The sequence below is a fragment of the Streptopelia decaocto genome, assembly GCF_964273445.1.
Source record: "Streptopelia decaocto genome assembly, chromosome: 1".
NCBI classification, from domain to species: domain Eukaryota; kingdom Metazoa; phylum Chordata; class Aves; order Columbiformes; family Columbidae; genus Streptopelia; species Streptopelia decaocto.
In genome coordinates, this window is record NC_138663.1 from 75,696,008 (window position 1) to 75,717,387 (window position 21,380).

The window sequence follows — 21,380 nt, forward strand, 5'->3', positions numbered from 1 at the left end:
CTGGCAGCTGTATCATTATCATCTCACTTTTTTTTTTTTTTGTGATGCCAGGAATAAAAGAGAAATCTTCTGTGTTGTATGTGTTTCTTCCATACACAGTGCTTTTAAATCACTTTTATACAGAAAACTTCTGTTTCATTTCCATGCTCTTATCCTGAACATTGCAGTTACCAGAGTTTACCTCTGGCTTCAACAAATGCAGATATAGGTCTTATCTGAGCGGCAAATCTAGTTTATTTCTGTGAAGTGGCTTTTGTACTGCTTCTTCTTCCCCCTGAGCCCACAAATGACTTTACTGGTTTTATTATAGCCCTGTGGTGGGATAGAGGCAGCATCCTTCTTTGTGTCTGAGCCCTCATACTCAAAGTCATCACTTGGTTTGACTCTGCTCGAAGTGGTGTTGAAGTTCTGCTTTTCATTCAGAGGCCTCTCTATGGTCACTCACATTCAGAGGCTCAAAATACTCTGAACAACAAACACTGCAGAAATAAAGAAAGAAAAGGAAATCTTAAAAAGATGGACAGGGAGAACGGTATCTTGAAGCAAAACTTGCTAGGGTGAAGGCCGTAAGCTTAGTTTTGGGAATGGAGAACTGTATCCTGCAGCCCAGCAGAAAACCCTGTTTTTCTGTAGGACTGAAAGGTGTCTGTTTTGTCCTTGAAGTTTGACATATGATCCAGCAATACTACAAGTAGATGTTTTCTGTAATTGTTGTGCCTGCACTTTTTCATGGTGCCAAGTTTAGCTTTGAAAACATAACCACAAGTGCTGCTACAGACTTAAGAGTTTTATCACCTGCAGGGTCAGCCAAATGGGAGTTTTCCGTGTAAGGAAACCATCTTGAGAGGCTGTAATTCTCAACTCCATTCTTCATCCAAGGCCTAGAGTTAGAGAGTTGTTTGAAGTCTTACCACAAGAACGTGCAAGTATGAGGCAGCGTTCTCTTCAGTCAGCCCCTATCTTGATCATCAGCCAGATTTTCAGGCTGCTCCCTGGAGACACAGCGAGAGAAACAGTGAGCAGGAGCCATTACTTCATATCAGCTCTCCAGTGTATTTCAGAAGGGCTTGTAAGGCCATGGTTCAGAGAGGTTCATAAGTCAAGAGGAAGTTGTAAGTAAACATCTAAAGATGCCGTTAGTCTGCTCGAAGTGCAAAGGCCACCATAACTGGGCTTTAGGGTCATCCCTGTATAGACACAACAGAGATTCAAGTTCAGATAAGTACACGGGGAGGTTCCTAACAAACTCTACAGACCATGGACAAGTGGGATTATTCAGATCTGACAATCTGATTTGACCATATTTCTAACTCAGATAATACTTTTTTTGTAAATACAAAACTTTGTACCCACTGAACTTCAGTATAAAGTTCCTGAACAAAGCAATGTAGGTAGAAAAAGAACTGAGAAGCAACCTCAAAGTAAATACAGGATTGTATTTCTTTTTCTATCAAACCACAAAATTTATCTAATAACATCAGCCTTTAAATGTTTGCTTCTGTGTGACTGTTCATTCTACAGATACAAAAATAGTTAATGAAACAGCATTTTGGTGGTTTCTCCCACCCAATTCCACCCATGAAGTGCTAGAAACTTTACAAGGCTGTTCTCTGGGAGCTCATTGCCACTTTGGAGCAGACATGCAAGTGTTTGTGTGATTCTGCAAGATGTATATTTTGGGGATCTGAGTTCCCTGGTGGAGGAAGTGAGTAACTCGGTTTGACTTCAGTGGTCATTACTCATATCCTGTGAGGAGACAAGCGGGAAAGGAGTAAAAAAACACAAGAAGAGAAGGATCCAAGAAAAGAGATAGAGGGAGGGAGATGAAATGGCAATCAGTGAAGCCTCATTGATAAGTGATACTCACTTATTCTGTCCTTTGCTGGCACAACCCGGAGAAACCTGTCATAATTTTGAGAACGCAAGAGGTAGGACAGCAAGATCCCTGGTCACTATCATTTCCTTGGGTATCTTTTAACCCTTTATCTTTCAGCAGCACATAGAATAATATGAAAATGATAAATACAACTTACAAGTTTGTGTTCATACACAAACATTGTAGGGGGGCTGTCTCTATACATATTTATATGCACAGAGCTACAGGAGGGGATTGGATATTTAGGGATAAAGCTGAAAACATGCTTAGGAGTTAACTCATTACTTCATGCATTACTTTAAGTTTCAACTGTGACTTGCCTATTGGATCAAATCCAGAAATAACTGTGTGTAATACTTGACAAGAAGAGCCTTTAGTGTGTACAGAAATGTGGCACTCAGAAGTCTAGAGAGCACTTGACCAGCTACATTTGGGCTTACCCATTCCAGATTAAGGTACAGAAAAGCTGGATCATGGAAATGGCCAACAGCCTTAGGCCGGTGGTGACAACACCACAGCAGCTTCTTTTTGGAGGGGTCATAGGGGGGGGCGGAACCAGCTACATTTCTACAGTGCTCTTACTACGTCTCTCTCTGCCCCTCCAACAGAGGAGTTTCTCCAGCAGAGCAATGAAGGGGTTCAGTCAATGCTCAGGGAAAGCTGGGTGCATCAAAGGTAGACTTGGATCCAGTCTTCCCCGGTGTTTAGGTATGCTGGGGTCTGGCATTTTGGTTTAAGCTTGTGTCACTGCTGAGTGTTTTACTGCATAGCAGGCATGGGCCAATAAACCGAGCTGGCTACAACAGCTCCAGCTGACACTAGCATTCTCTAAAGAAGTCTACAGCTTGGTTTCAATTGATTTAGTTCCTTGCTTGGATCATTAATTTCTCCAGTAAGTCTGGGGGCAGACACAGAGCACAATGAGAAGGCTGATCCATTGCTTCCCAGCAGAGGCAGTTCGGAACGTGCATAACTTGGAGGAAATGGTATTGCACTAACACATCAGGTTGTGCCCATACATAAGTGCTGAATCAGGGCCATAAAGAAGGCTAAGGCTAATGCACTCTGCTTAAAATGCTTCTCGAAAGGTTTTGGAAACCTCTAACATCAACTGAGATCATGTTCTTAAGAAATGAGTTCAAAATAGGTCAAGGCAGGCTTATTTTTATATCGTGAAAAAGTCAGAGGTACTTTAAAATGCTCAGCAAACTGCTTCCCTGCCATTTAAGGAGATGGGCAATGACACCTGGAAAATACTGTGCCTAAAATCATGGGGGTACAGAGCTTCATGAGCGTATTTTAGAGCAGTTTTAAATCACTGTCACCCCATCACCAACTGTGCACACAGCATCTATCCTGGCTGAGATGGAACTATAAGCTCACAGAAACTTGGACCTTCATATGCAAAAATAGGTATTTATGAGGGAGAAGAAAATGAGGAAGGGTGCGGGGAGAGGGATAAAGATCAAAATAATTTTATTGCTCTTTTATTTCTTTCTTTCTCCAAATCCCTTTGGCACAGAATCCCCTTCCCTAAATCCTGACAATAGGCAATTAAAGCCCATGGCTAAAAAGTTTCTGTTCTCCTCTGGAAGCTCCTCATTACAGATTCTCTCTGCTCAGACAGCAGCTCCATTTTTTTTTTTTTTTTTCCTGGAGAAATCACTGCTTACATAGCAGCAAGAAGAGGTTTTGAGCGGCAGAGGCAGCTGCAAGGACAATGGGTTTTTGGAGGACAGCTGTGCCACGTCCTTGAGGCCAGAGAGCCTTTGAGAGAGCACAGGGAGGTGACCAGGGTGTGGAGGTGGGCAGACAGACAGCACCTATCAGACATCCATAGCCTGGTAAAAATGTATTGCAGCTGAGCAAAAACTGGATGTAAAGAAAAGCTTTGCAGAATGGATGTCAGAAGGGTCAGATTGAGGGGGAGCATTCATGGGTCTCTCTGTGAAGCTGGTGAATCCATCTGCTTTAGCTTACAGCTGGTTTAAAGGTAGAAGACATGATGGGTCAAGGAGACAAGATGCAGAAAGAGTAGTTTAACAAGCGATTGTGTGATGTTTGCAGAATTTTATTATATTTGTCATCTACCAGCAAATTCCTCTTCTCCCTCTTTTTTTCTCCCATCTTCTGACACTCAGAATAATTTTGTTCTAATTACATACCACAGTTTGATCATTTCCTTTTTCAGAGTGGCTGGAGACCATTTAGAAATGTTTGAGTCCGCATTTCTCAGGAGTCTGTAAATAGTCTTAACCCATCGGGGTGTGGGACAAGTACAGGATTCACTGACCAGAAGGAGAGGGTACCAGATTCTCTTCTGTATAGATACCCGTCCTTGTTTTTAGGTGACATATGATCAGCCTTAGGTGGAGAGAATATTTTAAAGGATGATAAGGTGATCTTAGCACTCAATAACAAAACATTTCACACAATTGGTTTTGTTTTCTATTAACTGTCCTTCATTTATTTATTTTAATTATCTAACAAATCTAGCTAGTTCTTTCTTGTGGCTTCCTGGTTAAACTCTGTTACATGAGTATTTAAGTCAAGCCAGCCTACCCTTAAGAGAGACAAGAAGAATTGTATCTATCTGAATGGTCTGCGCCTGCGGAGTGAATCTGAGAACTCCCTGAAGTCTTTCAAATGTGATTGTTCATCTCCCTGCTCAGCACCTGAAGCTATTTTTAACATTGATATGCCAAATTAGGTATCTACAAACCTGTGTGATAAGTAAACATAGCAGACTTGGGAATGACGTAAGTCTGCAAAACCCTTGTCCCACTGCCTCTCCAAAAAGACATTAATGAAAATGTGATTGGTGAGAAATGTCTGGTCAGCTTAACCATTAACACAGACTGAACTAGTCAACCTTCTTAATAAAGGCAAACTTGTGGGAAGTTTTTGTGGGATGACATTTTTCCTTGGCTGACATCATTCTACAATAATTTCTTGAAAATACCGTGATGAAACAGAGAACAAGACAAGTATTCTGGCCTTTCCAGGCACCTGTGAGTCAGCCTGGATTGCTTTTTCTTCCTCCATATAGAGACAGTTACAGACCTAGTTTTCTGAAAGCTGTAGCAGCGACAGGGGCACTAATATGAAGAGTATTTAAAGCATATTGTGGACATGTTCTGGGGCTCTCAACCTTTCAGTCACTCAGGCTGCTATTTTTTCAAGCTATTCCCATTTCATAAGGTTTATCTATTGTATATCAAATTCATTTGCACGCAAGTTTTAAAAAAACTGATTAAATTGTTTCACTGTTTTGGAGTATTATTGTGTTGCCTGTGAGCTGGTGGCACCTCAGTGACTAGAAGCGAGGGGAAAAAATCAGCACCAGGCAGGAAACTCTTTAAAAATACAGATTTCATTCTTGAATCCAACATCCAGAGCACACTGCAGCTTTGGTCATCCTTGTGTTTCTCTCCCCAGCAGCAATGGGACCCAACTGCCCTATTAAACTCCTGTTGAAAGGCAGCAGGGCCTAGTCGGCCTAGTCCTTCCCTGCTCTTCGTGTCCTGTCCCGTGGCAGGAACAGCTGGTGTGTGGTGGAGCCTCAGGCCCTGGCTGCATTGGGGAACTCGATGGGTTTGTCGCTTGATTGACTCGCGCCATCCTTCACTGTGACATTTGCTAACCTCCCCCATAACAAAGGCCAGTTTTGTCCAAAGAAGACGTTGTTTCGTCTTGTGGCCAGCGTGAAATGAAGTGGTAATGTGGTTCGTTGGGTAGATCTACTTAAAGCTGTGTAACGAAGAACACAAGGGAAATCTCTTCCTACTGCTCTGAGGGAAAACACTGGGTCTGAATGGAGAAAGAACAACACCTGTCCCTCCAGATAGGGTATTGGAATGCTTGCGCTATTCCTTCTTTGTGGATAGCAAGAGCAGTTTGTTTTAATACCTGTCTTTCCATCAGTTACTTCTAAACTAAATCAACTTACACATTACCAAAAGAAGGTGATACCAAAGCATACCTTTTTCATCAGGTAAATAGTATGCATCTGTTAAACACAGACAAACTAATCACCCCAAGATCTGTAAGGGACCTGTGGTGTTTATTCCATCATTGTCTGCCCAGTTCCTTAATATTTAAGTACATTTTTCTTTTAATTTGCCAGAGAATCATCAGATAAAGTTGGCAGGACAGTATCTTGTATGAAAACCTGATTTCAGAGAAAAAAATGGTGAAAGTATGGCAAAGTAAATAGCAGAGGAAGTCATAGCCGTACTTGGCTGTTTCATCTGAGCTGCAGAAAATAATTCTCTGTCTTTTTATTCCTGTTCAGAATGAATGTGTCCCCTGTTGCAAGGTGCTATGCAGATATTTCACTTGCTGGGACACACAATTCAACTAAATGGGTTATTCAAGAGCTTTATTATCACCAAAGGACTACTACATCCCCATTTTCTTGCTGCACCACTCTTTTGCTGTCCTTTCCATCCCATATAGCAATCTTTTGCTTGTCCATCCCAAGTCCCTATCTAGCCCTAAGGTTTGGTACCTATTATATTGGATGTATGGAGATCCATTTTGACTGAGGAGATTTGAGCTTAGGCTACTCATCTTCCAGTGCAGAGCCCTAACTTTAGGGTTACAGGCTGTTCTGGAGTGGTGAATTTTTGCACTGCTTTTCTTGATGGAGCACTCTTACTCTATATATTCATTTGTGCAAGAACTGGAAGCTGTGTCTGTCCTCCTCCCCTTGGACGCACTGACTCATACTAGAGTCTGAACTACATCTGCGCATTCTCAGTCTGTCTTTCTTAATGACAATCTGAGTGATTCCAGGCGAAGTGGAACATGCTTGACAGAAAAGCCTGGCATGGGACCTCAAGGATGTTTTACAGAGTGGTGCACAGGGTATTCCCTGAAAACTGTAAGCAAAAGTGACTACAAACAGCTTAAGCACAGTCTCTACTATAGACTCTTTTTCTTCAAATTGCTGTTCTTCTAGACTGAAAGGCTGGCCTGAAGATGTGCTCTCAAACAAGAGAAGATTTTGAAAGACAGTCCAGGTTGGTCACAACAAGAAAGGGTGCCTCCTTGCAACCAACACTGACACACTTCAGCATAGGTTTATGGAGGGTTAAAATACCAGAACAATGCACTTCTGGCAAGTGCAACAGCTGGCTCTGTTTTGTCTGGTCTAGGAGTTCCTGAGTACGTCAGGATTATGAATCATAAGTAAAAGAAAGAACTAAAAGTTCTGCAGTGCAGTGTCGCCTCACAAGCACTCCAGTGCAATCCTGCATTCCCATTTTTGGGAAAGGACATTCCCTTAACCTCAGTGGGGTATTGTAATAAATCTTTGCAACAGACTGGTAACACCAAAGAGGTCAGGTTTTGTGTGTAGGTTAGATCAGAAGTACCATAATGAGGACTAAACATAGGATGCAAATTAAAGGGGCTGCCAGGTTAAGCAAGACCAAGTGCACACCACCATATGGTATTTAGTGCAGAAGCATCCAGTCACACCACCCCTAACACTGAAACCACAGAACAGCATCTCATGCCACAAGGCTATAGCACCAAAGACCAAGAGCCACAAATACTAGAGTGCCACAGGAAGCAAGCACACGTGATCAAGGGCACTGCTTAAGTACCCATTCCCTACAGCAGTAAGAAACTTGTTGGATTAAATGCCTGGATAATCCCAGGAACTGATCCAGTTCCATGCCACAAAGAAGTCAGGAATTATTTTAACAATCCCTGTCACTAGCTCTGGGGATGATGTCTTCCTGAACTTGAATTTCAGGATCATTCTAACCCTGAACCAGTGGTTCAGACATACCAGTGCAGCACCAGGGAGAGTTTTCAAAGCAAGCGGCAGCATTCATGTACCCCACCCAGTTCTGTTCATGGTTGGGTCGAAAAAAAATTACTCTTTGAAAAGCCATAAATCACAACATGAGTTGCTCTGAAGACAGATAAGTTCGGAAAACATTCAGTTAACTGCTGAAGTTCAGTTGCCACACCTTGGTGTCAGATGTTATCAACAGAAACCAGCCACAAGTTCCCTTTACAAAGCAGACTACAACCTGTTTATACTTTAACTTCAGTATTTGAGAAGTTACATTATTGCAGCTTTATTCTGGAAGTAATCAAGCATAAAGAGCTGTGCAGAGTATAAGCATAAAGTTTCTCACTGTAGTAAATACTATCACTTAATTATCCTAATGATCATATTAATTTCTGATGCTATTCCATAGGATTCTTCCTGATACACTTTGCCTGGAACAAATGTTTTTCTTACATTTTAGCCTACCAGTTTACAGTCTATTCCAAAGCCCATCGAAGTCAGGACTTCAGATAAGGTCAATATCCATTACACAACAGACAATTAAATATGGTGTAGCCATAAATAACAAGTGACCCAAGTGAATACTGGCATCTACAGATGCTTAGTGATTTTCTTAAATCATAAATACAAGCTCATGATGCAACTTTTGTGAAAAGAAAATTGATCCCTTACTCCCCAGCTGCAGCTAAGGTTAACACTGCCTTTTAGCATGCCTCGCCACCTGAACTCCTCCTGTTAGAGACACTAGCAGGGATTAATTACTTTTAACTGTCAATTAAGGACCAGGTGGAAGGAACCACACAGGTGGCTGTATACTCATTCACCTGCTGCAGAATACCTGCAGAAGAAGCAAGATGGGGAAGCAGTCAAACACAATTGTTCTCAGCTGAGAAATACTAATGCGCCGAGCAGAATTACACTTTGCACGCTTGAGCACACCAACACAAGTCAGAGCTGCTCCTTCTGCCTCACTGGAGGATTTCACTTCTTCTCAGCACACCAGGGGCACCCAGGAAGGATTCCCCTTGTTGATGGTCAGCAGGAGCAAGGGCAGGTCCCACTCTGTGCTCCTTGTGCCTCTGTCTGACACACTGGAAATCTCAGGACTTCTGCAGCACGTAGGAACTTCAGCTGTTCTTTGCCAACAGTGGCTACTAGAGCAGTGCAAGTTGGAACATGTCGCCAAGATCAACTGTAGGGAGATTTTCATAGCCAGCTCCCACAATACAAATTAAAACTATGTGATGTTAACCAGTTGCATAATTTTACATTCAGACTTGGTGACTTTGGGGGAAAGAGGACCACAGTTTGCATCCTTGAGGAGACTCCTTTAGGAATCCAGTTTAGGTGCGACTCAGCTTCTATATGCATGAGGCTGAAGTCCACACTGCAGCCCCAACCCTGACAATGATGCTGTAGGGAGAACCACATAGTGGGAGCCACACCAGAGAGAAGGAGGTACCTCACCAGAAGGTCTGGTGCTGGCTGGACACTTATATACTCACACACTGCCCTTGAAATGGTCTAAAATGTTTTTCCTTTTTCACTGCAGTGTTTCCCTTCCATCATTTTACACTGTGCCTCTCTCTTTGTAAATGTGCAGAGAGGCATATGCCCCGCTTTACAGAGCTGAGGACAGTTAGGATGCTTCCTTAGCTTCACACACACATACCTAGTCCCACTGAAATAAAGGGTCTGCTTTCTCTCCATCAAATGTCATTTGATGACAGCTAGGCAGTTCTGCTGGCTTTTTTACAGCAAGATTTGGACAAGTAATTGCACCCTCAATGCTTCAACACACAAGAGAAAGCTTTCTGACAGCAGCTTATTGCAATTTTTGAAACACCACCAAGTTAAAATGGTGCAGCGAAGCCCTCCTTTGCCAAAGCTCTCCTTTCAGTCCCAGGTTCATTAAACACATAGAGTGCTGTCATATGCAGAGATGTTAACTGCAGAATCTGAAAACTACCCAGTTCTCAAAATCAATCCTTGCTCATGTTGAGTGTTTGTTGACATGAGCATTCAAAATAAAATGGCAGGCTGACTAAACAAAACCCACCCTTTTTCTGATACCTTCTGAAAAGGAAGCAGAGAGAGGAAGGCACTTTTTTTTCTGTCAGAACAGCACACTTTATTAGGTTGTGTAGAACTATATCCCAACTGTCCTGACATTTTTCCTCTTCTTCAGCACCAAAATATTAATAAAATTTGCCCTCCCCTGTTTTTCCCAACTGAAGGCAGCAAGCAAGCAGACTGATACTTCTTTCTATTCATCATTCTGCAGACACCTGGAGAAGGCACCAGAGGGACACCAGCGGGAGCTCCACCTCCACAATCTTAGTAGGGTCTTGGTGCAAGACGTCTCTTCTTTTGAGCTCTTAGCTTCCAAAATGGTGTCCTTTTTATCAATAGGGCTTGTCTCGTTGGAACATCACTTGGGAAACAATTATGATTTTTCTCTAGCAGTTGTGGAAAGTTAATGTTTAGTCAATAGCTTCCCCACACAGCCATAGAATAAAGTACATTGTTTCCTGAAAGAGGCCGCCTATTTCAGTCTTCTAAGTGGGCAAGGTGGAGAAAGGATGTTTTGCAGCCAAATTGCACAGTACCTACTCAACTACAAATTTCAGCTTCACAAAATTAATTCATTAGGTCTTTGGTGAAGTGTATAAGGCTAAATTCAGGACTCTGGTAATATTTGTCTTAAGTAAATATCAAGTTAAAAGAGTTGAAAGAAGGTCTGTTTCTACTATTGGGCTATGCTGCCTGAATGTTAACTATAAGCAGAAATGCAGAAGAAACATGGTGACAGTCTAAACAGTCATAAAATAGATAGCCCTTTAGTGTTCGGAGCAGGAGTCGAATGTGTTTAGCTACTTGGCTATGCTGGTTGGGTAAAGCAGCAGCAGCAAGAATATAAAATTCCTGTTCTGCTTGTTAGGCTACCATGAACAAGCAAAGTTTCCTACAAAGCTTTCCAAGAAACAAAAATAAACATAAAACCTGATGTAAGTGTACACAAACAGTGTGTAATAATTGTGAAGCTACACTCCTCCAAAGCGTATTACACTAACTAATAAAACAGACAAAAACTTCCTGGAGATCATTTCCATCATGGATGCTGATCACTGCAAGCACATAAAACAGAGTGGCTGACATATCTGAAGCATGAAAAACCACCTCATTTGCAAACTCTGTTTTCTGTGCCCTTTGTTCCTAGAACATAATCCTATGGGTTAAAGGTAAAAAGGTCCTGTCAGTCTGTCAACAATTTGTTCTTAAGTCAGTAAAAGTATTTCAAACTTTCTTCCATAGATTTGAAAGAAAAAGCTAGAATAAAACTTTTGCTCTAGTATCAGGTTCAGTGCTTGAAAATAGGGCTTCCATTAATTCTTATGTAAGACTACATAACAAGCTATATAAAACACAAATACCATTTCTTTCTTTAGAGGAGTCTGCCTTTGTCTAATAGTGAGTCAGCATCATCTGACAGATCAATTTTCTCTAAGTGTAGGATGTGGATTTTGCATATCATGCTCTCCAAGGGCACCTGTTGGAAACTTGGGTCACTACAGTGTGGAATTTCACACCACACATAAGGCCAGCTCAATGGCCTCCCAGTGCAGAGACCTCCGTCACAAAAGCTCATCAATAAGAATGAAGCTGATACCAGATACCTCAAGTTTTCTGTCCTCCAGTTCTGCCTTTCTAGAAAGTGCACAATATTCCTTGGTACTTTCTTGGTTCTTTCTGAAACCACTAATGTGTTTAGTATCCATATGATCATTGAGGTCAGAAGGGACCTGAGGAGGTGCCTAGTCCAACTCCCCAAAGCTGGGTCAGCTGTGAGGCCAGATGGGGCTTGAAAAACGTCACAGGATTTCCAGATTCTCTGGGGACCACACTCCAAAACTTAAGTGTCCTAATGGTGAAAATCTTTTCCTTGTGACCAGTCTGGACTTCTGTTGTTTCAACTAATATCCACTGTACGCCGTTCTTCTGCACTGCACCACTGTGATCAGCTTGGCCCTGTCTTCTCCATAAGCTCCCCATAGGTATGGGCAAGGTTTCCTTTAGGTGGCCCCAAAGCCATCTCTTCTCCCAGCCTTGCTCCCTCAGTTTCTCCTCATGGTGGAGGCGCTCCAACCCACACCATTGTGGTGGCCTTCTGCTGAATTTGTAGTTTATCAACATCTTTCTCATGTTGGTGGCCCAAAACTGTACAGAGTGTTCCAGATGCAGTCTTAACACATGCTGAGCAGAGGGAAGTAATCACTTTCCTCAATCTACTGGCTGCGCTCCTGCTAGTACAGCCCAGGATGCTGCTGGCGTTTTTTATTGCCAGGGCCAGCTGCTGGCTCACATTGAGCTTGCTCTCTGCCAAGACCCCCCAGGTCCATTCGAGCAGAGCTGCTCCCCAGCCCGGCAGGCTCTGGCCTGTATTGCTGCAAACTCCCAAAAATCTCTCAATATCAATCCTGCGGGGATGGCCAGGACACCTACCCCATGCCACAATCAGCAGAAGCTCCCAGATCTCCAAAGATCATCTGCAATAGCATAAAGACATGAAGCTAAAATACTGTTAATGCACTTTTTCCAGTATCTTGAAAAACTAGTGTAAAAATTCCTCCATATTCTTGTATCTGAAAATCAGAACAGCTGCTGTGAAGTGTTGCTTTCCTCTGAGCATGGCTGTTTATAGTAAAGAATACTAGGCTTTGATCAGCTGCTTTTATTTACTAAATTGATTCCAACGTCTTTGCCAGTGGGCTGTATGGATTCTCAGCATGAAATGCTCCTGCTCATTTGAAGTGGCTGAGATTGTTTTCCAATGGAATTTTCCATTATGCTCTGAGCTATCTTTCTTCAAAGCACAATTTGTTCACTGGGCAGTACTCCTTGTCCAACATAATATGTAGAACCATTTTATGTCTTGCTCAATACTTTTGTTTTCTTCCCATGATGCTTTACCTCCTTTTATTCTCTGGTCTCAACCAAAGCTTCCATTTACAGCTCTCTCACATGTAACCTGATATGTTTGATAGCAGCTGTTACGTAGGGATTTTTCTCCCCCACTCTCCCTCTCTTCAGTATTTAAATTCTGGAGGCAGTCAAGACTTCTGAGGGAGGATACAATGCCTTTTTCCAAAGGCATTTGCCTCCCCCCGCTTTGTTTTTTTGTACTGAAAGTTGAGGGGCTAAACAGTACAGAAACAGTAATCCTGCATGCTCCACAATTCTTGCATGAGTGCCCCCCACAGGAGATAACCACCATTATACATTATATTTTAAACTGAGATGTTTAAACCCCAACAGCAGGGGATAGACAAATCAGCATATCTATGGTAAGAGGGGAAAGGAATCCACATCTCCAAGTCCCAATCTAATGCTTTGTCCATTAGACAGCTGTAACAAATCGATGTTTCACCGTTCTTCATGTCAGAGCCCAACAAAAGATACAAAACCTTCCCAACTGAGCTGCAGACTGTACGAAAGCAGATAAAGATTTACAACACCTAGTCCAACAACACAACACACAAGAACTAGTGGAAGAGTGCATCTTACAGTACTACTCACCGAAACATTACATTATTTCTCAAGGAAAAGAGAGCAGTTTTGTCTCTCTTGCTTTATTGTGTTACTTGTTTTTAACTGCATCTCTATTAATTTGCAACACTCACTAAACTGAACACAGGTAAAGTACAGAACAACCATACATACTTACTAGGAAGCTTATACCTGTGGTTAAGGTTTACTTTTAAGTGTGATTGTTTGATACCAATATACACTTTAATATAAAGTGGGCTAGCATGTTTGAATAAACAGCAAATAAAAGAAAAAGCTTCTACAGAAGCTTCTATAGAAGTTTTCAAGTATGAAAAACAAAAAGACACAAAATTAGAAGAATTGTATTGTTCCTGAAGACTGCGTCATGTCCCACAGCAAAAGTTTCCAAGTTAAAAAGTTGGAGGTGATACATATGTTAAGCTATATCAGGGAATCTACTATGAACATCTAACCCTTTCCAACAATGTACAAATCTCAAATTAAGACATCTCAATACAAAACAAAACAAAAAACCCCACAAGCAAATCCCAAACATCTCACTCTTAAGTTTTTTAAGTCCACTAGTTTAAAATGCAAACAACAAGAAGCAGTCCACCCTACTCCCCAACCAACTTGAGATGCACTGGATGATGTTTTTCTAGGAAGAAAACAAAACTAAAACCAGAAACAGACCACATGACTGACTTCAAATGAAAATCTGCCTCTCACGCCTCCCAGGACATGGGCATATTTTTATGGCTTAGTAAAGTGCCACAGCCCAGTTATTCTTAAAAAAGATCCCGTTACAGAACTGGGGCTGTGCTACAGCCTGTTCACCTCCCCAACTGTTCTTCCTTCTATGGAATCTAGATAGTACAAAAGCCTCACAATAGCAGACTAAATTTATGACTACAGATACGCAAATTTGGCAAAATAATACTAAGTATTTATTTAACTAACAATTTATTAAATACTTCAGTTTCAGTATTTATTACAGGAAGGAACGGCTTTTTATTTTTTAATCCTCGAAACAGGCTGTATGCAGGATGTAGCCTGTGCCACCTTATACTCTTCCTTTCACTGGTGCAGTCTATTCCTTAAGGACCAGCATGCTAAAGACATATTTGAATTGCTCTTATCTGTCTATATGTAATAGCAAGACATTTAACTTTCAAGCCAATGACAGCATGTCCAATATAGAGAAATAGGTAGTTTTGATGAGGAAATGAGCAGATATTATGTAGCAATAAACAGCATCCTACAATAACACAAGGCTGCTAACTCAAAAATACAGAAAATGACTAACAGTTCAAGTCCAAGCTCATGCACTGAGTCCTACATTATCTGGTGGGCTGTAATTTTTTATATTTGGAAAAAAAAAAAAAAAAAAAAAGATGCTGGTATTTCTAGAATCCTAAGACAAGGGGCAAAAATTTATTCAGTGTGTGAATATAAAACCAAAAAACTCCCTAGAGCATGTTGGGTACAACGGGCCTTTTGCTGCTTATGATCACGGCATTCACGTGGCAGCCACTGCTTACAGTGAAAAGCAACACTGTGTAATAAGTTGTTTTCAGTTTCCTCATTGCTAATTTCTTCCCAGTTATCCAATGCTTCCTCATTACTGTCTGCTTTAGAGGCATTCACCAGTTGCCACGAGAATGCAGAATTATCAGCAGAGGTAGAAAAATGGCAAAAGCAAGTTTGTCAGTGGCAATAATGGAGTCAAAGACCCATTTGTGAATTACAAAGAATAACAAATGCCAATATCAGATATCTGCAAATTTTTTTTAATGAGATGCCAACAACAAGAACACTTACTCTACAAACATTAGAACAAACTTACCCTTTAACTTACTCTGGAAAGAGTGGTAAGCCAGCCAAATAGTAATACAAACGTTTAATCACCATTTCTGTTAATTAAAGCAGATGGCAACCACTGTCTCCATGGAACTCTGGCAAATTCAAGTGTGACTGTGTTTAAACCTTACAAAAATACACCAAGAGCACAAAAGTTTGAAAGTAGGAATGAGCAAATTACACAAATACTCTTAATATATTTTCCTTCTGAATTCCCTTTAGGGACTAAGGCCTGTGTAATGAAGACAACAAAACAGATGGAAGTCAGACATATTTATGACCAGAAAAAATGCTCAGGTATTTTAAGTCAAGGGAACAAACATTAACACACAATTCTAGAACACAACCACCGATCCTACGGTGGAAGTGCTTCTCATACAAAACCTGCAGTTTAAGCTTTGATAAAAGACTGTGTTACGAATAATCAGAGAACTGGGGAGTCCCACAGGTGCTGGGCAGGGTGTCACCACTCCCGGTGGATACTGAGCGGTGTTTCCCATATGACAGGGCACATTTTGGCGTTGCGGGGGTGCGCTGCCCTCTGACACTACGAGTCTGGCAGGGGCTGGCTCTGCGTGCCGCTCCTCGTCTTCAGCTGCGACTGGGCAATATCTGCCAGGGCGCTCTGTATCTTTTCCAGCAGCATATCCCCACGAAAAACTACCTCTTCCAGACGGGCAGCTGCTTCATGATTTTCTTCTTCCAATCGAAACAGACTAGCAGCCTGTAAAACAAAAGGGAGAGAAGTATAAGAATCTTTGAATATAACACAAAATTGACTTTGCTGCTAAAGGATGGTGATGGAACAGTTAATGCTCCCCAGAAATGAAAAAGATTCTCTCTTTAGCCCCTGAATTACATACGAGGAACTTCAAAGCAACTCATTACAGGTTGCAGCCTAAAAGAGTGCATATCCACATGGAGTAAACACAAAAAAATCCCACCACACACAAATGTTAGCTTCTTCCATACTACAAGTCTTGTCTCAGTACAGCTTTTCTTGATGAGAAGCAAGTATTTATTTCCACCCCCCCTCTTACTGAAAGGTTCTTAGCAAGGTTTAAGCATAACTTATTTCAACCTTTCTGTTGAATGGCACATGTCAGAAAAAACTGTATTATTTAACCCTTTTTCTTCAATATTTTGTTTCAGAACTAAGCTGCTTTTCAGCTTGCCAAAATTTTGTGAAAGAAAACATTTTAACTTAAAATATTTTAAGGTATCAAAATATTTACCCAATTTAAAAGTACTAAAACTTGATAACACAGAAGACATAGTTTCAAATTAATATTTTTTTATCTCGTTTTAACAGTTAACCAGGTTTATATACAGGTCCTTAAGAAGTCATGCTTAAACTAACTGGTGAATTTTATCCACATGTTCATCTTCTGTTTGCAACACTGATGTCTTTAGTGAAGGTTAACATATGCATGAAGGACTTGACAGCCCTTGAAGGAAGGGTCACAGAAGGAAAAACTTTGAAATTTAGAATTCAGCTCAACTACTTCAGTCTCAGTTGTTAAATAGCTGACTGCACATAAGCTGCAGATTTGGGTAGAACATGTGTTACCAACTTCACCACAAGGGAATTCAAAAGGGATGGGGGTAGATTGTGTTGGGCTTTAGTGTAGCAGCCCCTTTTATCCTTTAAGACAAGCCTCATATTTGATACGCATACCAAGACAACATTAGTATGAAAAAAGATCGGTCCAAGTACATCTCTTTTAGCCAAGTATCCAACTACCACTTCTACAAAACCTATACTGTGTATTTGAGAGTACTTCAAGCACCTTCAAAACAGCCTTTTTAATGAATGTCAAAATATTTATCTTTAATATCACACCAATTAAACAACAGCAAATAAAAATTAAAACTTGAATCATTAAGTGACGGAATCCAAGCTAACATATCTCAAAACCACACCAAACAGAAAAGATCAGAAGTTCTTGTGAAACAAGATTCTGTATTAGCAGAGCATGAAACGGTTTGAGTGTCACCTCAAAGGAAAGCATATCCCTACAGACAAGCAGCTCCTCCTTCTGGAGAACTTGGCTTTCCCTGCATCAGCTGTCACTCTGATCAGACCCTGCTCACTCATGGACGAAGCCTATAATTTGTCTGCAGCAGGAAAGCTGTCTTCAGCTATTAAATATGCAGTTACATGAGATTATGCTGGTGTTAATGGGTCCAATTAGTATGTTCAGCAATTACTGTGACTAGCAATGCTACCAAATTTAACCTCCTCTGTTTAAAACCAAATCTCATGTCACTGTCAATTTTTTTGTACTTGGCCCAGTGGGCACCTCTAATACTAGTCTTCTGTAATGTGCCTTTCAACAGTCACAAATAACCAACCCAGGTATAAAATCTTCCAGGTGATCTTAAAGCAGTTCCAAGGTTCTGAGAGAATCAGCACTCTTTGCATCCTTGTTGCATTCTAAAAAGAAAATACTTCATGTAAATCTAGAAGCTAAAGTAAAAAAGAAAAAAAAAAGATGCTCTTTAATAGGCAAGATCTGTGGAAAGAACAGGTCAAAAAAAAATAACCCAAAAAACAGAACTAGAGCACTGTTCTTTGAATTGTGAGTCAAAAGCATTTCTTGGAAATTTTTTTGGAACAGTTAAGCATTGTGAAAGGGTTCACAAGCTGTTTGCAGCAGTTCAGTTTGGTAAGGCAGGTCATGGGTAGGCAGTGATACCGGCTGCATCTGCTCATTGCTGCCTGGCCAGTAGCTGCTTTCTGTTCCCAAGCTCTTCCTAGAGTACCTCTGGTCTAACATGAAAAGGAGCAAGAAACAAAAGCAGCCAGTTTGTCTGGCTGGTCCAAAGGAGGACACTCTATTACTGAAAAGTGAGATAACTGTTTTGTGACAGAGCTGGAGAACTTTAAAGGGTACCTGCAAACCCTTTAACAACCAGAAACATTATGGAAAGACAAAAGGCTTCAGTAAGGGTTGGCTCTGCAGCTACGAAATGAATGGTGAAAGGGTATGAAAGATTATCCAAGGAAAAAAAACAAACAAACCACCACATAAAAACCAAACAAACACTACCCACAATGCAGCAGCACTGTTGCATCTACTTTATTAATATTTGAACAGTTGGGGAAAAGAATAGTAGCAGCTTCCAGTATTGTGGTGTTACGATAAAAGCACTTAAAAAAAACAAACCCAAAAACCACTCAAAACAAAACAACAAAACCAAACACATTCTAACAGAAAAGTTTTAAATATTCTCACTGTATATAATCTCATTTAGAACTAGATGCAAGTTCAGTATTTCCAATAAACCTATAAAGTACTCACAGGCTACCCTCATGAAAAAATCAGTCTTATATTAAAGTCATTTTTCAAGATTCTGTGACCTAGAGAGAAAAAATGTGTCTAAAAAAGGAAGATGTTTGCTTTCAGTTATGTTTTTATATTTAAATTAAGAACACTCTTACCTGCAAAGCTGCTGTCGATTCTTCACTAGGCAGGGAATCTATTAGAACATCAATATCTTTCGCAGTTCGTGCAATCAATGCTGCAAACAGTTGGGCGTACTCTTTAAAAAAGAAAAGTCAGCCCACTCAGTAAATTATTAGAAATAAGCACAATTCTGCAACTACACCACAAAAAAAATCTACAGACTTGAAGTATGCGGGTATTAAAAATTTTCCTACATGAAAAAATAACAGTATCACAGTGGATGAGAACTCAACCATATTAGAAGATAAAGGTAGCTTGATTCCAAACAAGGTAAGGGGTTATACAAAGGGCTGGGCTTCGTACAAGTGAGAAAATAGCTATAACTCCATCATGGTGAACCAGTTAAGAAATTACTAATACCAGTTATTAAGTGTCCTAGTCACTACATTAAGTATTGAGAAGTACAAATTCATTTAATTTTTCAATCCTTGCCTTTAAATCTGCTGCTACTACACACAAAAAAAAGAACACTAGAAGCAATGTAAAGATAGTGATTCAAATGGATTATTTAATTAAAAAATAATTCCTATTCAGCTACTAAGAAATAGGAAAAGATTAGAAGTTTAAAACAGACATTAATTTAGCCACTATATCACTGAAAGAGCTGCATGGACTTTTAATAAAAGGCACCATAAGCTAGAAATAAAACCTTTCCACATGGAACTGAGTTTATTCAAATTGAATTCAGATCATTACTGCCATTAAAATATTGAAACAGCCATTTTCCATTTATAATTTAAGACCTTACATATTTGTTTATGTTGGTTGGTTCATGAATGATTTGTGAATGCAAAAGAGGAAATACTTTCTAATAGCAAAAATCTGTAAGAAAGACTGGCATTCACCAAGGTATGCTTGACTTCAACTTCCAAAAAGAAGAACCCACAAACAACAACACAAATATATCCATTCCTCATGGAAAGTGTTGTCAGGCACTGGAACAGGCTGCCCAGGGAAGTGGTGGAGTCACCATTCCTGGAGGTGTTTAACAGACGTATAGATGAGGTTCCTGGGGACACGGTTTAGAGCCATTGTTATGTTATGGTTGGACTCGATGATCTTGAGGGTGTCTTCCAATCTAAGTAATTCTATTATTTAAAGTTTACTCAGGGTCACCACAGGGTTTATATCTATAGAGACATAACAGGTAGTTTTGTTTTGCCTCATCAGCATCACTAACTTGGCTGTATGATTTTACACTATATTCAAAATTTTAAGAAAAGACAGATCAAAAGAGAAGTCCTAAGGCCTTAGCAAAGCCTCTGGCTCCTGGCACCACACTGATCCAGTGCCTGGGACAGCAGCAGGGAAGCAAACAAGCCTTTCAGCTGCTCTCCCAACTAATTCCAGTATCAGAGAGCACCAGCATCAGCTACAGAGCAAGGAAGAACTAGTATTCAACTGCCCTAGAAAGTGCTTCACTGCACCCCAAACCAGTCTCCCTTTTTATCTTAAGAGCAAAATCTAATCTGATACCAGATACATGTAACATTATTCTCAGTCAAAAAACAAACAAAAAAGAAACCAAATTCAAGACTAGAATAACATGGTTATTTAAATACTAACTTGAAATTCTCAGATCAGAGACCTTTTAGTTCACTTGCCAATTTCAGTGTCTTAGATCATTTTATTGTCTCTCAAAAATAGACAAAAAAGAACCCAAACAAAAAACAACAACAAAAAAGCCAACAACTAAGCCACAAATGCCAAGAGGGAGATTCAACATGACATTATTCCTTAATTGCATAAGCAAATGATACATGGAAAAACACACTGAAAGTTTATGATATGGAGAATTTAAAACTCATAAGTGATTTCATAAAGCTAAGAGTACTTCTTTCTAAAAAAACTTTAGGGAAGTAATGGACAACTCACTAACAATCTCTTGCAACAGCCCTATAAAAATGGTTTATATCTGTGGAGCTACTGTATCTGTGCAAATAAACCAGCACAAGAAATACACTGTAATGCTAACTTAACACTTAAAATTGCATTTCTGCTATTACAATCTTATGCAGCAAGTGCAGCTGACATCAGTTTATTACTTAAATCATTCCTCCAGTTACTGGTGGAACTGTTTGCCAAGCACAAAACATAGTACAAATTTTATGTTATAGAGTGTACTGTATCAGAACACGTTCACGCTTTGTTAGGAGGTGCAGAAAGACAGACTTGCCTTCTGTTGGATTAGCAGGCTGATCCTTGTTTATCGCCGTCTGAATGTTGCTGAAGGAGGCTGGGGGCCCACACTGCTGCAACACCCCAATGGCGTTGCAGAACTGGTCTGCAAGCTGCAAACGGCAGAGAGACAATTCCTTCATTCCACCACTAGAACTATTTAAATTTTACTCTGCATCCCGGTGGACCCCAGGCAGCGGTCCAGCCCCCCCCGGCGGTAGGTGGGAGCGGCAGCCAGGGGCTGCAGGGGCACCGCGTGGGTGGGGAGAGGGATCGCACCCCTCACACACGCAACGGCCATAGCGGCGGGGAGGGACGTGACCCGGTGCCAGCCTTGCCAGCCTTACCAGCCCACCCCACCCCACCGGTGAGAACGATGGGTCTCGGGAGAGAGCAGAAAGCAGGGCTCGCCTCACCGAGTTCACCGCGTCCTGCAGCTGCGTCAACCGATCCGCCATAGCGCCGCCGCCACCGCCCACCTGACCAGGCGGCACCCAATAGGGCGCCTGGATGTCACGTGGGCGGAGGAGCGACGGGGCGTGACACGGCATGGGCGTGGCAGAGCCATGGGCGTGGTGTTGTCCCCCTTCCGGTGGGGCAGGGCGGGCGTGGGGCGCCCTCTGCAGGCCGGGAGGTGGTC

The 21,380-nt window shown here is 41.1% G+C and overlaps 1 protein-coding gene across 1 annotated transcript; it reads right to left on the reverse strand.

Moving 5' to 3' along the window:
- Positions 1–14,611: 14,611 nt before the first annotated feature.
- MED21 (mediator complex subunit 21) lies at positions 14,612–21,276 on the reverse strand. Its single transcript, XM_082076133.1, has 4 exons — positions 21,157–21,276; positions 20,739–20,853; positions 18,538–18,638; positions 14,612–15,816 (listed from the first exon to the last, which is right to left on the reverse strand). The coding sequence occupies exons 1-4, from the start codon at positions 21,196–21,198 to the stop codon at positions 15,640–15,642; spliced, it is 435 nt and encodes a 144-aa protein (XP_081932259.1). The 5' UTR covers positions 21,199–21,276; the 3' UTR covers positions 14,612–15,639.
- Between the last annotated feature and the right edge of the window lie 104 nt (positions 21,277–21,380).

Bases quoted from the DNA above. Each gene is read 5' to 3' on its own strand.
- MED21 (XM_082076133.1), bottom strand. From the start codon at position 21,198: ATGGCGGATCGGTTGACGCAGCTGCAGGACGCGGTGAACTCG. The intron at 20,854-21,156 runs GTGAGGCGAGCC...TGCCGTTTGCAG, and splicing joins TGCAGGACGCGGTGAACTCG to CTTGCAGACCAGTTCTGCAA. The intron at 15,817-18,537 runs GTAAGAGTGTTC...TTTGTTTTACAG, and splicing joins AATCGACAGCAGCTTTGCAG to GCTGCTAGTCTGTTTCGATT.